We start from the raw sequence: 14,478 nt of genomic DNA on the forward strand, positions 1-14,478 counted from the left end.
ATCCCTGACCTTCCTAGGAACACTCTCCAGGTGGCTCAGTGTCTTTCCCATCAAGGGTGGGGTTGTGTCCCCAGGAGGATTTGGAAGGCAAAGGGCATGCCTGTTGGAGGTGGGGTTTCTGATACGTGGCTTCCCCACCTCTTGTTTCTAGATTCCATACTCCTCCTCATCACCCGGTACCTACGTGGTAAGTGTGTGCGGGTCTGGGGCACCGTGGGTCCAGCCCCGTGTACCTGAGTGTTCAAGAGAGCTGCTTGGGGCCTCCATCTCTTTCTTTTCAAAACCCAATCTGAGCACAGATTCCAAATTGTGCTAGAACTTGCTGTCAGTGTTCAGGTACCTTCTGGGGGCCCAGAAGTCTCCAAACAAGACCCAGAGTTGGGATCCCTATGTGGGGGACTGACCCCCCAGTAGCCTGTTGGCTTCCACCACAGGCCCTGGTTCCATCAGTTGTCATGCTTGTGAGCACATGTGCATGCCCACAGCTGCCTCTTGGTTTAAAGAAAGGAAAGGGGGCCTCCACGTCCCCCAAGCCTTAAACACCTGGGCCCTGCATGAACACTGGCGGTTTAGCAAGAGCTGAATGCTGGTCTGGGCCCTGGGTGAGTACTGGCTTCTGACGTGGCTGGAGCTCTGTGACCTCTCCCCATGTTTGTCGTTACTGTTGGTTTCTGATGTCAGTTTTTATCTCACCTTCAGGGACCCCCTGGTGGTGGCGGCCCCCCAGGAACACCTATCATGCCTAGTCCTGCAGGTAAGAGGGCTGGGATAGCGGGTGCTGCTGGGGGAGCAGGGAGTCCTGGAGGGGCCCAGGTGCGGAGTCAGGGCTTGGCAGCCACTCTTCCTGGGCAGTGTGTCTCCCACCTGGCATCTTGGATTCAGGGATTTAGGAGGCATGAGGCCTCTGGTGCCACCAGCCTGCCATGTGGCCTCAGCTGGGTCACTCCTCATCTCCGGTTAAAGGGCAGGGCCAAACAAGATGGGGAATGAGGGGCCTCACCATTCTCAGCTTCCACTGGTCAGAGAGAATCCTGGTCTGGTTGTCATTTCTCTAGATTACTGAAAGGGGGCTTTTGGTTTCTGGCATCCTGGGGCTAGGACTCTACAGCATGGTGCCTCTGGAATGTCCAGGGCTCTTGGCTTCTGCTCCTCTGTATCAGAGATCCCTCCTCCCCTTTTCTTTAATCAGAAGATGGCATGTGTGCACACACATGGGTGTGTGCACGCATACACACACAGACAGCATCACAATTGTGTTTCTTTCCCAGCTAAGAATAGCATACCACCAACTAGAAGGAATCCAACATAAAGTCTTGACTCGCCCCAGAAATAACAAGTGAGGGGTGGTTGGATTCCTGCCCAAGAAATACGGTGCCTGCTCCTGCTATAAACATGTTAGCTGATTTCCTAAGGAGACTTTCCTGGCTAATTGGGGAGACAGGGGTCCCTCTCTCCCTCCCCCTCCTCAGCTCCCCATAACAGGGAGGCTGCTCAGCTGCAGGGGTGGAGCTGGCTGCGACCGTGATACTCTGGCTCCCTCTCCGGCTCCCTCTTTCTGCTGCTGCATTTTTATGAGCTGCATGACCTACATTCAGACTAGGTCACATTAAACCACTCCATATGTTAATGCGTCTCCAGCCCCATCCCTGCCTCTTCCTCCTGCCCCATCAGCTTGGCAGGGTGGCCCCTGGGTAATTTGTGGTGTTTCTCTTTCCCGATTTGATTAAAACTGCTGGGTGGGTTGGAGGAGAGCACAGGTGGTGGTCTGGCTGCCCCAGCGTTGTCCCAGGCAGCGTCTGGGGACCAGATTTGGTTTGGGGTTGGGGAGACGAGAATTTGAACCAATAAATCCCCTTTGCTGTGTCCACGCTGCTGTCCAGGCACCCTGAAACCCCTAGTTTCAGGGTTGAGTGGTTTTCACAGCTGAATTTTCTGTGATTAAAAACTTTGTGAATCTTCATTAAATACAAATTAACCAGAAAATGGTGGTACTTAGAGGAAATTTTAGGTGATAAAATACAGAAGAATGAGTTCAAGTGCCATGAGTTTGTTTTAATTAAGAAATGAATTAATCACCCCGACTTGCGGGTTTCCACTGTTCTACAGATTCAACAAATTCCAGTGACAACATCTACACAATGATTAATCCGGTGCCGCCTGGAGGCAGCCGGTCCAACGTAAGTCTGCTTTCTAATAATTTACATATCAGATACCATAACAAATCATAATTAACTTCATCAGCTGAGGGGAAAGCAAGTTTAATTGATTTCAGCCATTTGTTACCAAAGATGAATAAAATAAACTGTCAGAAAAGTGATTAACTCTTGGGCAACTTGGTTCCCATTTCATAGCTGGCAGGGGGCGGGAGAGAAGGAGGTGGAGTGATTCCCACCCCTCTGGTCAGAGGCAGGCACCTAGCCTCACTTGGGGACCCCCCCCCCCGGCCCCGGGGGTGTTGGTGAGGAAGAGCACCGGCTGCGGGTGGGTCTGGGCTGGTCCCTGCTCGGCTGACTGGCTGTGCTCCTGGGCCATCCCTCACCGTCTCTGGTCTGTTTCCTTGGCTATGGAGCTACGAGTGGAGGTCCCCGGGGACCTGCCTGCCCTGTGCCTCTGGGAGCCCTCTGCCTCCTCTCATGCCTGTCCCTCATCTAGGAGGCATGCCTTCCCTTCTCGGCCTCCCAAAGTTCTAACGCCCAATGGTGGTGTAGCTCACTCCACTTTTTCTGATTCCTGTGCACCCAGTTGCTCGTGTGTTCCCGCGTCCTGTGTTGGGTGGGACTTTTGTACAGCTGCAGCCTGTCTCCCTCTCCTGGCTGGGAGCTCTCGGTCTGACCCACAGACAACCCTTTCTCGCAGGGTGGGGGCCTTGCCCTCAAGGAGCTCAGTGTCTGGAAAGGAGGCTGTCGTGTGACCAAACCAATTATCCTGTGGACTGCAGAGCCAGATACTTGTGACCCCAAGGATGGCTTGGGCCTTTAGGGCTGCTCTGTTTGTTCTGCTGGTTCGGTTCCTGATGTGGCTTCCGAATCACCCTTTGTGCCAGACCTTGATGGTGGGCTGCGCCATGCTGGACACCACACGTGTTTCATCCTCTGGCAGCCTTTGGGTGAGGTCTTTTGGCCTGCCTCCTGGGAGTACCAGGATGGGCCTTTCCCCCATCACATGACTGAGAAGTGTGGGGACTGCACTCCTCGCCTGCTGTTCCACCACCTTCTCCCTCTCCTCTTGGGCAGCCAGCACCTCCCATCACAACTGCCTTTCCCTGGGGGCACCGATCATTGGGGTTTTAGTATCAAAAGCCCTTTGTCCCAGGAGATGACTTCCCAGGACACACAAAGTCCTGGGTTTTGGCAATAGGTTGAGCAGAAAAATATAAGACCCATATAGCAACCCCGAAGACAGAACGGAGGGCAGGAGAATGGCAGAGACTCCCCTCTTCCCATGGTTGCCATCGCTGTATTTCCCCAACCATGAATGCTGGCAGCCATGCCTGTGGCTCTCAGTGTTGCATCCCTCCGAGGGGTGGGGCTCAGCACGCTGCCTCTGGGCCCTGACGGAGTCTACCTTTGACTCTGCCTGAGGCTTAATTGTTGTGCTTTGTGTCCAAAGAGAGCGCAGGTTTCATTTTTCACATTGTGAGTATCGTGACCAAATTTTCTAAGAGCTCAGATACTGACAGTGAGAACGATGAGAACACCAGCACCAGCGTGACCCTGACGTCACTAAAAAACAAAGGGCTGAATGGCAGGTGGGAGGACACTTGCAGCTGGGTTAGGGAGGCAGACAGCCGAGGCGGAGCGTGCAGCCCAGTGTGGAGGGAGGGGGGTGTGAGCTCGCATCGCAGATGGAACCGCACGAGTCTGGGATGAGACAGGCACATCCTTCTAAATCAATCAGAAGTTTTGTGTGCCCTCCAAAGAGATGCCAGCGCTTAGTCCGAAATAGCAGCTGCTACATTGGCCCCGGCATGCCTTTGAACGAACACCATCACCATGTCGGTCCCTCAATGGCTCCGTGAACTGAGAAGGTTACATTTCCTGACTCCAAGGCTGCAACTAAGTCCTGCGGATGGGCCATTTTGGTGACGAGTGTGTTGGTACTTTACGGGGTGAAGCTGACTGTCACATCTTCCCAGCAGTCAGGGAGCTTCCTAGCATGTGGTGCATCAAATCCTGGCAACAAAACCATCTCCCCAGCTTTTAGGTACTTCGACTTGAAAACTGTAACTTCAAATCATCATCTTGATTTCTATGATGAAGATGTTAATGAAACTGCAGACAACAAACAAAAGATGATTGTTCTCTTGTCCAAATACAATCCAGACTTCGCTCGTTTATCTGCACATTTGGCAGACAGTACAGTTAGTTTGGCAGATTTCATTTAGTCAATAATCTTACCTGCTAGGTCTCCCACATACCTTGTCCCCAGCACTGCTGCAAAGGGGTGTGATTTGCTTACCTGTGACAATCAGGCTTTCATAATGAAAGGTTTTGGTCACTTGTCAGTTTGCTCAAAACGTGCGGAAGCGCTTATGGAGATTTTTTTTACTTGAGAGAGATGGGGAGAGCCTCAGACACGCACTTGCTGGACGGCTGTCGCTGTTGCTGGCCATAGAGAAGATGTTAAAACATCAGCCTGCTGTGAAGCTCTTCTCTCATTTGTAGCTGCAATGAGATGAGAATGGAGAATGGAGTTAACAGTAAAATAGAAATGTCGATGCTGTTTCTCCAAAATTGTTTGATGATCTTTAAAGAGGCCACAAGGAGTCTGGATGAGGATGAGTGTACTGCCCTTGAGCTGTTCGGGGTCTCTGGGTGGGGTTGTGACAAAGCTTCATACAGTCAAAGTAATGGCTTGCTTTTTGGACGTGAGATTGCTGGAGAACTCAAACGTCACCAGTAAGGGCAGCCAAGTTAGACAGGACTTTCTCAATTTCTTTATTAAAACTATAATTGGAGGTGGGGAGAGTATAGCCCCAGTACCTCCATTAAAAAATAAATAAATATAAATAAACCTAATTACCTCTGTCCCCAACTCCCACCTCCCCCCGCCGCCAAATAAAGCAAATGGAATAATCTTTAAAAAAAAAAAAAAACTAACTTATTTAAAATCTAGCTTGGATCTCACAAGCTCAAATTACCTTTGTACTTTAAAACCATTTTCCCTGAGAAAGAGTGGTTTCATGAGTAATGACACCCAGTGGGCTTAATCTGCGTAGAAATGACGGGCATGGATGACAGGCGTTGCCTGTCTGAAGAACTAGATGAAAAGGGCCTGACAGGCGGCTGGTCTTCCAACACCAGTGTGTAGATACCATGTGGATGGACATCTCTGGGGAGCTGGAAGTGAGTTCTTACAGGTCCAAAACCCCGTGCGCGTAAGTGAAGTCCTAAGCGCCCTGTGTGCAGAGGTGGGGAGGACAGTTTGGTGTTGGCACATCGGACTGACAGCCCGGCTTCAAAGCAGAGCGGCAAGTCGGTGAATTCTCCACTCAGTTCTGTGTTCAGTTTTGCCACTACATGAAGAGAAAGAAGGGTGTCCCAGAGGCTGCAGCTATTCAGAGAAGCTTAGTGGAAAAGCAAGCACCGATTGCCTCATTGCACCCCTGAAAGCAGGGTGGGTCCCCAGGAGCTTTACTAGAGTCTGCTCTGGCCACGTCTTCACAGACTGGCTTGGTCTGATCCAGAAATGCGGCCTTGGTAGGCACCACTCGTGTTCTTGAAGATACTCAAAGGATGTAGGCGTTGTCAGGTTGGACTGACTCGTCCTTGAATGGATCATCCCAGGCATCTACCCTGTGAAAGAAGCAACACTAGCATTTTGTTCATAATTTTTTTTGGGGGGGGGGGACAATTAGGTTTATTTATTTATATTTTAGAGGAGGTACCAAGAATTGAACCCAGGACCTCCTGCATGCTAAGCACGCGCTCTACCACTGAGCTATATACCCTTCCCTAAAACTTTTTTTTTTAATCTTTTAAAAAAAAAATTTAAAAAGGAAGCAGAGCAAAAGTAGCCTATTGTGATACAGGACAGGAAAAAATGTCATTTTTTAAAAACTAGGTAGCATCTGTTTAATCAGTCCTATAGTATTAGGTTCTCTCTTAAAAAAAAAATCTTACATTTATGTATTTTAATAAATACACAGTAATATAGTCTCCAAAATTTAAATGTCCAAGAGTTAAAATAATTTACTATGGCAGAAGACAAAAACATAAAAATGTTACATTTTTATGTAACAAATGTCATTTGTTTAGTTAGTCCTCCAATGTTAACTAGTTTGACTGTTGTTTTGTTTAATTAATAGCATATGTGTAACAGAAAACTAAATAATAAGAATAAACAAATGGTGCTGGGACAACTGGCTGTCCACACGCAGGTGAGTGACATTGGACTGCTTCCTTGCGACAGTACGCAAAAATTAACCCAGAGTAGGCCCTAGTCTGAAATGTCTGAGCTTAAACTATAAAACACTTGGAAGAAAATGTAGGAATAAATCTTTGGGACCCGGGTTACACACAGCCTTCTTAGATCCAACACCAAAAGCACAAGTGACAAGAGAAAGCTGAGTTGGACTTCATTAAAATTTTAAAACTTGTGTTTCCAGGGACACTGTCAAGAAAGTAAAAAGACAACCCACAGAAAATATTTGCAAGTCATGTGTCTGAATCCAGAATATGTAAAGAACTCTTAAAATACAATAATTTAAAAGACAACCCAGCTTAAATATGGACCAAGGATCTGAACAGACCTTTCTCCAAAGATGTACAAATAGCCAATAAGCGTGTGGAAAGATGCTCGGTGTCATTAGTTACTAGGGAAATGCAAATGAAAACTACGAGATACTATGTCACATCCACTAGAATGGCTAGAATCAAAGACAGTGATAGCCAGTGTTAGCGAGGATGGGAAGAAACTGGAACCCTCAGGGTCACCAGTGGGAACGTAAAGGGCGCAGCTGCCGTGGAAAGCGGTCTGGCAGTTCTTCAAAGGGTTCAGCAGTTGCCATGTGACCCTGCAGTTCCACTCATTGGAAATGAAATGAGAAATGAAAACGTCCACACAGTAATTGTGTACAAATGTTCACAGCAGTATTAGTCATAAGTACCAAAAAGTGGAGATTGCCTAAATGTCCATTGATGAATAGGTGAATAAAATGTGGTCCATACATACAGTGGAATATTATTTGGCCATAAGAAGGAAAGAAGTACATGATACGTTCTGCAGCGTGAGTGAACCTTGGAAACATGCTGAGCGAAAGACGCCAGCCACAAAGGTCACATACACGATTTCATTTACATGAAGTATCCGGAGTAGCTAAATCTGTAGAGACAGAAAATAAATTAATGGTGGTGTGGACCTGGGGGTTCTAGGCTTGAGGAGTGACTGCTATTGGGTACAGGGTTTCTTTTGGGGGTGATGAGAATGTTCTAAAATTGATTGTGGTGATGGCTGCACAGCTCTGTAAATATATCAAAAACCACTGAATTGTGTACTCTTAAGTGGATCAGTTGTGTGGTATGTGAATTGTATCTCAATAAAACTTAAAAATACCAAAAATACACAATAATATATAATTTAAAATACCTTTCAAATATATATGTTACAGTAATAATACACGTGCATAACTGAACATTATATTAATCACATCTTGAGGTTTTTCTTTTCTTTTTTTTTTTTGGTCTGGTATGGCTGTGTCCAGGCTTGGTTCCCTGAAAAGTTGGTCACCCTCATCCTCATGTCACTTGGATTAATAAGCGTGAAATTTGTTGCCAGATGGCAAAATGTGCCCCACAGTCTGTGAGCAGTGCTGGGAGGCCAGTGGGAAGGCGAGGATGCTGCACAGGGTGTGTGAGGCAGCAGGAGTGAGGAAGCGGCTCGGCCCCAGCCCTGCCCCTGCAGTTGCGTCATTTGGTCCCTGCTCCAGCCACTCTGTGCTGCCACCTGCTAGGAGCCCTCTTACTTCTGCTCAGGCAGGACCCCTGCTGAGAATGAGTCCATGACCTGTTTCTGCCTGTCTAAATTCTATCCCTCAGTTTTGATGCTCTGCCACCTCCTCCATACAGCCTATTCTGATTTCTCTGCCCTTTCTCCAGTGCCTCTCTCTGAAGCTCCAGCCACGCTTAGTCTGCAGCTCTCTTTGGATCTTAGCACATCTGTCCTGTGGGGTAGTTGGGTGTTTATGGCTCTGAGTTCCTTTTCCAAGCTGAGGCCTAAGTGTGACTCAGCTCTGTGTCCTCAGTGCCCAGCACAGGCCAGATGCCAAACAGTCCTCTGTTCTGCCACCTCCATCCTCTGTCCACCCTGGTGTTTGATCTGTATCACCGGGCCTTGGCTCTCCAAACTGGGCTCAGCCATCCCTTGGTGGCCATGTGATGTGACCTCTGGCCTTTGGTTGCTTCTTTCTGAGATGGTTGTGACAGTTCCAGACAGGCCTTGGGGGGCTGGTAGAGCCAATTGCACGTCTGGTCTCTGATCTGTCTGCGGTCAGTTCTGCTCATTAGTGAGCTCCCCCCATGTAGTCCCAAGGAGCGAACTCCTGTCACTGACACCCCAGCTGCCCCAACACCCCCACCTCACTGCTCAGTGAACCTGACCTCATCACCTCCTGCCCCAAGAAACATACTCATTTCTGAGGAGGAGCTTGGAGGAGGCTAGTGTCATGGCTCCAGGGCCAGGCTGCCTGGGTTCCAGTCCCAGCTCATCCATCTCCTGCCTGGGAGACTGTGGGCCAGGCATGCCCACTCTGTGCTTCAGTTCTCTCATCTGTAGAATGGGGAGGAAAAGCATTCATATATTTGTTTCCTGGCCTGACACAGTCGGTCACTCCATCTGTGTCTGTCTGTCTGGGGTTCTGACTGGTGAGCTCTGCACGCTGCCCCAGGGATGGAAAGAGCCCAAGGATGGGATCCAGGAGGCTTGATGGGAGAGCTGCCTCCGGGTGACCCAGGGCAGTCCCTTTCCTCCTCCAGGTTTGTGTCCTCTCCTGGTGTGGAGGGCTGAGCACCTCTGCCCCGCACAGTCCCAGGGGCCACGGAGGAGGCGCCAGCTCTGGCCTCCTGGTGTTAAATGCCCAGGCGTGTGGGAGAGTGCTCTTGTGCAGGGGCGTGGGAGCCCTGCCAGTCTCGCCGAGAGCCCGCTCAGCTGCCACGCTCTGCTTTTCCCCCAGTTCCCGATGGGTCCAGGCTCGGACGGCCCAATGGGAGGCATGGGCGGCATGGAGCCACACCACATGAACGGCTCGTTAGGTAAGTCAGTGTCCCGACCTCGTAGCGCTGCACCCTGTCCAGCCCTACCTGACCATCCCGGGAAGCTTTCTCTGCCTCAGCTCCTGGCTCAACTAGGCGTGGTCCACACAGCAAGAGCCCAAGAGAAAGATATTGCCTGGGTAGAACATCCTTTTTGCAGAAATATTTGAGGTTGGGTGTAAGGGTGTGAAGGCCTCTGCACAGAAGAGTGGGCATGAAACTGAACTGGGTTCTTTTTTCCTTCCAGGGTCAGGTGACATAGATGGACTTCCAAAAGTGAGTGTGTCTCCTCCCTGACAGCACCACCCAGGAAGCCTTTCTCCCAGTTTGGGTGGCAGGTTGCGGGGGGGCACAGGGGCTCACCTCCTCTGCTCTCTCTGCAGAATTCTCCTAACAACATAAGTGGCATTAGCAATCCTCCAGGCACCCCTCGAGACGACGGCGAGCTAGGAGGGAACTTCCTCCACTCCTTCCAGAATGACAATGTGAGTGTACCCCCGCCACCCTCATTCCTCCCTGGGCATCACCATATCCCAGTGGGCCGGTGTTCTGGCAGCCGTGTTTTGGGCCTTTCCAGACAGTGCAGAGCCCTCCCTTCCCCACTGCTGCCTGGTGCTGACTGCTGTCACCTGCATCTGACCACCGGCGGGGTCCTCTCCCGGGCGTCCATGTGCAGGCACAGTGCTTCCAGCGTTGATTAAGCTGATGTGGCTGGAAAAGCCCTGGCTGGGACTCAGGAGGCCCCGGCTCTGGCCCACTGGGTCATTGTCCCCGGGGGTCTGTTTTTACCTGTGCTGGGGAGGAAAGTTCCTGCCACCAGTGATTTCCTGGGATCTTAACTCAGAGGAGCTGGCCTTCTACTTTTCCACGTTGGGTTTCTATTTACAATCTCATTTGAAGGAATGACCGTGGTTAGGTAGCTTTTGAAAACCCCAGACCGACTCCCACCCCAGGGCACCCTGGCCATGCTCCGGCTTGTCAGACCCCAGTTCTCTGCAGTCAGGGGCCCCATGGGAGGAGGGCAGGGGCTGCTGCTTCTTCACCTGGAAAGAAGTGATGGTTTGGAGAGGGAAAGGGGGCAGGGGAGGCAAGTCGGCTCCCATAGTTCCTGACAGACGGGCACAGGCTGGTGCTGAGAGGTGGCTCCTAACCCCTGCCTCCTGGCCCTGCCAACCCCCTGCCCACCCAGCGCCATCACAGGCAACTCAGCCAGCCACCCGCAGATGGATCCTGTCCAGCTCTGTGCCTTCAGACTTCCACGAGGCTCTCAGACCCCCCTTCTCTGCTTTTCCCCTTCCAGTATTCTCCAAGCATGACGATGAGTGTGTGATTCCCCCCTCCTCTTCTCCGAGACGCTGAGAGAGCCGGCATTGCAGGCGGGAAGATGCCAGAAATTATGCAAGAAGAAGTGAGGTGTCATTACCCAGGAGCTGGGGGAGGGGCGTCTCCTGCTCCCCCTCAATCCCCACCTTCCCCTCCACTCCCCACCCTTCCCAATTTTAGTTTCATGCAATAAAAAGGCCGAACTTTTTATTCCATAAAACATGAAGGACAAAATTCAAAATAAAAATATATTTCAAGTCAATGACCAGAGAAATCCCACCCCTTGCCCTTCCCTGAAAGGACCTTTTATGTACATGACACTTTTTTGTTGTTTTTTGTTTGGGGTTTTACCGTTGTTGGGATTTTTTAATTTGTTTTCAGGGGGGATTTTTTGGGGGAAAAATTTTTAAAAATGGAAGCTTCTAGCAAGCCCCCCCAACCACCCCAATCTCTTTGCTTTCTTCTTTAAAAAAAAATGAAAAAAGGACAAAAAAAAAAAAAAACACCAAGCCCTGTTGTCCGTCTGTACCTAAGCCCTTCCACCAGGAAAACTAGTCTAGGTGTGAGGTCTCACCTGTCTTTGTAGCCATCTAAAAATAATAATTATTATTATAATAAACTGGGCAGTTTAACAATCGGTGGTTTCCTTCAAAAGGCCTTCTTTGGAAAGAAAAAAGGAGTTACCCTTTCCACTTGGGGTTTTGGTTTGTGCTGACGGGCAAGGGAGGGGCAGAAAACTGTTTTGTTTTTGCTTGGTTTCTCCCGGCGAGGTGGCGACAGCAGCTGCACAACTTGGACCCCAGACCCCCTTCCCCCATTATGTGGCCGGAGGGGCCAGACCACCGACCGCTTTCAGGATCCCACCCCAGCGGAGATGCGCTGTGACCCGGTGGCATGCACTGTGTTCCCAGGACTGCTTCCTCCTCTCTCTTCTGGACCTCCCTGCCCTCCTGCCCTCAGCCCCCACCCCAGTCTTCCCAGCGAGAATCCTGCCAGCGGGGCGGTGGCCTGGAGCAGAGTTGGGGAGGCCGCCCCCAACAGGATGGCTATGACCTGGGACATGGAAACTGCGACCTCCGAGTTCTCATCCCTCACCTCGTCCCCATCGTGTGTGCGGGCAGTGTAGGGCTGGAGTTTGGGCTTTCTTTTGTTTTTTCCTCTTGATTCTTCCTTTTTCAAAGATGGGATATTGACCAGAATTGCTCTGTATATGCTTGGAACTGGATGGAAAGACTTTGGAATAGCTGTGAGGGGCAGGGGGCACCAACAACCAAACAGATGTGCTGTTTCCGGTCTTGTTTTTATTTTCAAAAACCAACAAACTCGACAGTGGAGCCTGTCCCCTCCCAGGAGGGGTGACTCATGGCCTCCCTCACCTCACCACAACCCCATTGAAACCTCTGTGTCTTGCCCTGAAGACACCTGAATTCTTTGTACATTTACACCCTCCTCCCCGCTCCCCTGTAGCTGGTCTTTGTTTTCTTCCCTCCCTTCTGATCCATGTATATCATATTATGTGAGATATCATCTGCCTGAAAAAAGACCTTGTGCGGATTATTGGGAACATTGTAGCTGTTTCTGTGTTTTTTCTTACCTTGTAGTCTGGTTCTGAATTAAGAGAGGAAAAAAAAAGTAATTATGATACATTGTAGTTTGTGTACGATATATGTTGATAACGTTTTATTAAAGGGACATCTTTTTTCCGCAGCCCTTCCTGACATGTTTGGGGGAACGTGGGTTGGAGTTTATTATACTGATTACAAACTGCCAGGCGACTGGTTGGGCAGAGTTTTTGTTCTGGCGCCTAACTGGATTTTGTTTTGTGTTTCAGGCATCAGCCTTCTTTTCCTGGGCATGTTAATTCTGCATTTTCTATGGAGAGTTGAGGAAGGTGGGTTGGGAGGGGGGAACATCATCTCACTTCAAATATTTGAGGGTATCCTGAAAGGCAGTTTTGGTTTCTCATCTTGAGAAGACATTTTGGTTTGCCAGAATCTCTTTTATTTTTCTGGAAGTCAGAAAAGGTTCCTGGGGCACTGTGTGTTTCCAGTGGAGAGTCAGCTTCAGCTAGGATGGCTAGGATGACCCTGTGCGCTGCAGCCATGCCCTGCTTTCTGGAATTTACTCCACAGGTCCTAGGGTGCTGCACCACAGGGAGGCTGAGTTTCATTTTTTCACCTCCAAGGCAATGGGGAGCCCTTGAAGGATTTGAAGAGTAGCACGGTCCAACTTGGATTTTAGAAAACAGTCCAGGCCGCATCCTGGAAGACAGCTGGATGGGGCTGGACAGATGTGGGGAAACCCAGCTCCAGCCACCGTCTAGGCAAGAACTACTGAGAACTGGGGCGGGGGGAGTCAGCATCGGTGGATGATGATTTGAACATTTAGAAAGTAGAACGTTCTGATTCCCTGGAGATCTGGGACCCTCATCTAGGTCTGCAGAAGAAAGGGAGGGAAACACATGGTGTCTGAAGTAAAGTGTGGTCTCAGTCTGCCTTTACAAGGTCTGAAGGAACCGGTTTCAGACCTTGCCTTTGCCACTGCTTACTGGGTGGTTGTGGGCACATTAGTTTATACCTCTATCCTCAGTTTCCTCAACTATAAAATGGGGGTAACAGTTTACCTATAGTGGTGGCTGTGAGGATGTTAACATTTGTGGAGTGTTTAGAACGGTGCCTTTTACATAGTAAGAGTAGAAGTGTTAGCTGTTAGTGGAACTGTTACTCGTTTGGAGAGAGCCTAAATGGATGTGATGGGGAATAGCTGGGAGGGTCTAGAAGATTCCATCTGCCGTTCCCTCATCTGGGAACCAGGTTTCCTAGTCTCTTCCTCAGCACAGACACCTTTTAACTACTGGAAAACATCACTGTCAGATGAGGAGATGCAGGCTGTGACCTGCACTAAGGATTTTGAAGAGGCGTTTGTTCCACCAGCAGTGAGCACCTGCCCTGTGCCGGCCTGACACTGGGCAAAGGAGAAGATGGAGGTGACTGGCGAGCATCCACTCAGTACCCCTGCTGTCCCCATGCTCCCCAGAGCAGGACTCGGGCACAGATGGGAGAGGGAACCCAGGTCATGGGGGCCCTAGCAGAGAGGAAGCAAAGGGCCTGCCAGCCTGTAATGAGAGCCTGCTGTGCCCAGCTCTGCTGGGGGAGGACACCAGGTGCCCTAAAATCCCACCTCAGCCTGTGGCCCCCCAGCACCCCCAGAGTTGCCTTTACCTCACTCATATGAGGCCCTGGGGAGGGCTGGTTTGGGGTTGGCCTTCTCAGCAGGTCTTTGAGGAGGGGACTGGGTTAGAGGTTCAGTGGGAGGTAATAACTGGGTTATTTGGCTTAGAGACCTATAATCCCCACCTTCAAATCTTGACTGGGCAGTCCCCTGATCGGATGGGTTGTGGGGCCCCAGAGAACAGAGCTGGGACCCTGGAGTTGAAGCTATAGGAAGACATTCCTCTGAGGTGTGAGAACACTTAGCAGCCAGAGCCGTTAAAGAATGAAAGGCTGCACTGAAAGGTAGTAAGTTCCCCATCACTGGAAGTGTGCAAATGAGCTGGGGGAAGGATAGGTGGCTGCATGTGTTGGATGAGGTACTGGTTCCTGGGATCTTAGGTCAAAGGTAGAAGGGAAAACAAGCCCCTTTTCAAGGGCAGAGCTGGGGGTAAAACCAACTCACTCTGCCCCCTAAGTCCCTCCCAGCTTTTCAGCTGTTTCATGGCTCTAACAGACTCTCCATATAGACTGTTGACTCCTCCTGCTGAAGACAAGGCCAGACAGTTGGACAAGTGCTGCAGAGGAGGGAGGGCTGGTGGTTATAGGCCGGGGAGGGGTGGGGATCTGGCGATGGAGCCTGGGCCTCCCGGCCTCCTTTCCATTCCACAGACACACCCACCCCACGCCCATCTCAG

General features: G+C 50.3%; 1 protein-coding gene across 4 annotated transcripts in view; it reads left to right on the top strand.

Moving 5' to 3' along the window:
• Nucleotides 1-12,278, top strand: part of SSBP3 (single stranded DNA binding protein 3) — a 157,837-nt gene extending 145,559 nt beyond the window's left edge. For all 4 annotated transcript variants that reach the window (XM_074376424.1, XM_074376425.1, XM_074376426.1 and 1 more), the window contains 7 exons: nt 152-187; nt 700-754; nt 2,107-2,177; nt 9,170-9,248; nt 9,496-9,524; nt 9,632-9,733; nt 10,549-12,278. In XM_074376424.1, the coding sequence (XP_074232525.1) occupies nt 152-187; nt 700-754; nt 2,107-2,177; nt 9,170-9,248; nt 9,496-9,524; nt 9,632-9,733; nt 10,549-10,578 (402 nt within the window). In that variant the 3' untranslated portion in view covers nt 10,579-12,278. The remainder of the gene's footprint in view (nt 1-151; nt 188-699; nt 755-2,106; nt 2,178-9,169; nt 9,249-9,495; nt 9,525-9,631; nt 9,734-10,548) is intronic.
• Nucleotides 12,279-14,478: the final 2,200 nt, after the last annotated feature.

The sequence above is a fragment of the Camelus bactrianus genome, chromosome 13 (genome assembly GCF_048773025.1).
Source record: "Camelus bactrianus isolate YW-2024 breed Bactrian camel chromosome 13, ASM4877302v1, whole genome shotgun sequence".
NCBI lineage: Eukaryota > Metazoa > Chordata > Mammalia > Artiodactyla > Camelidae > Camelus > Camelus bactrianus.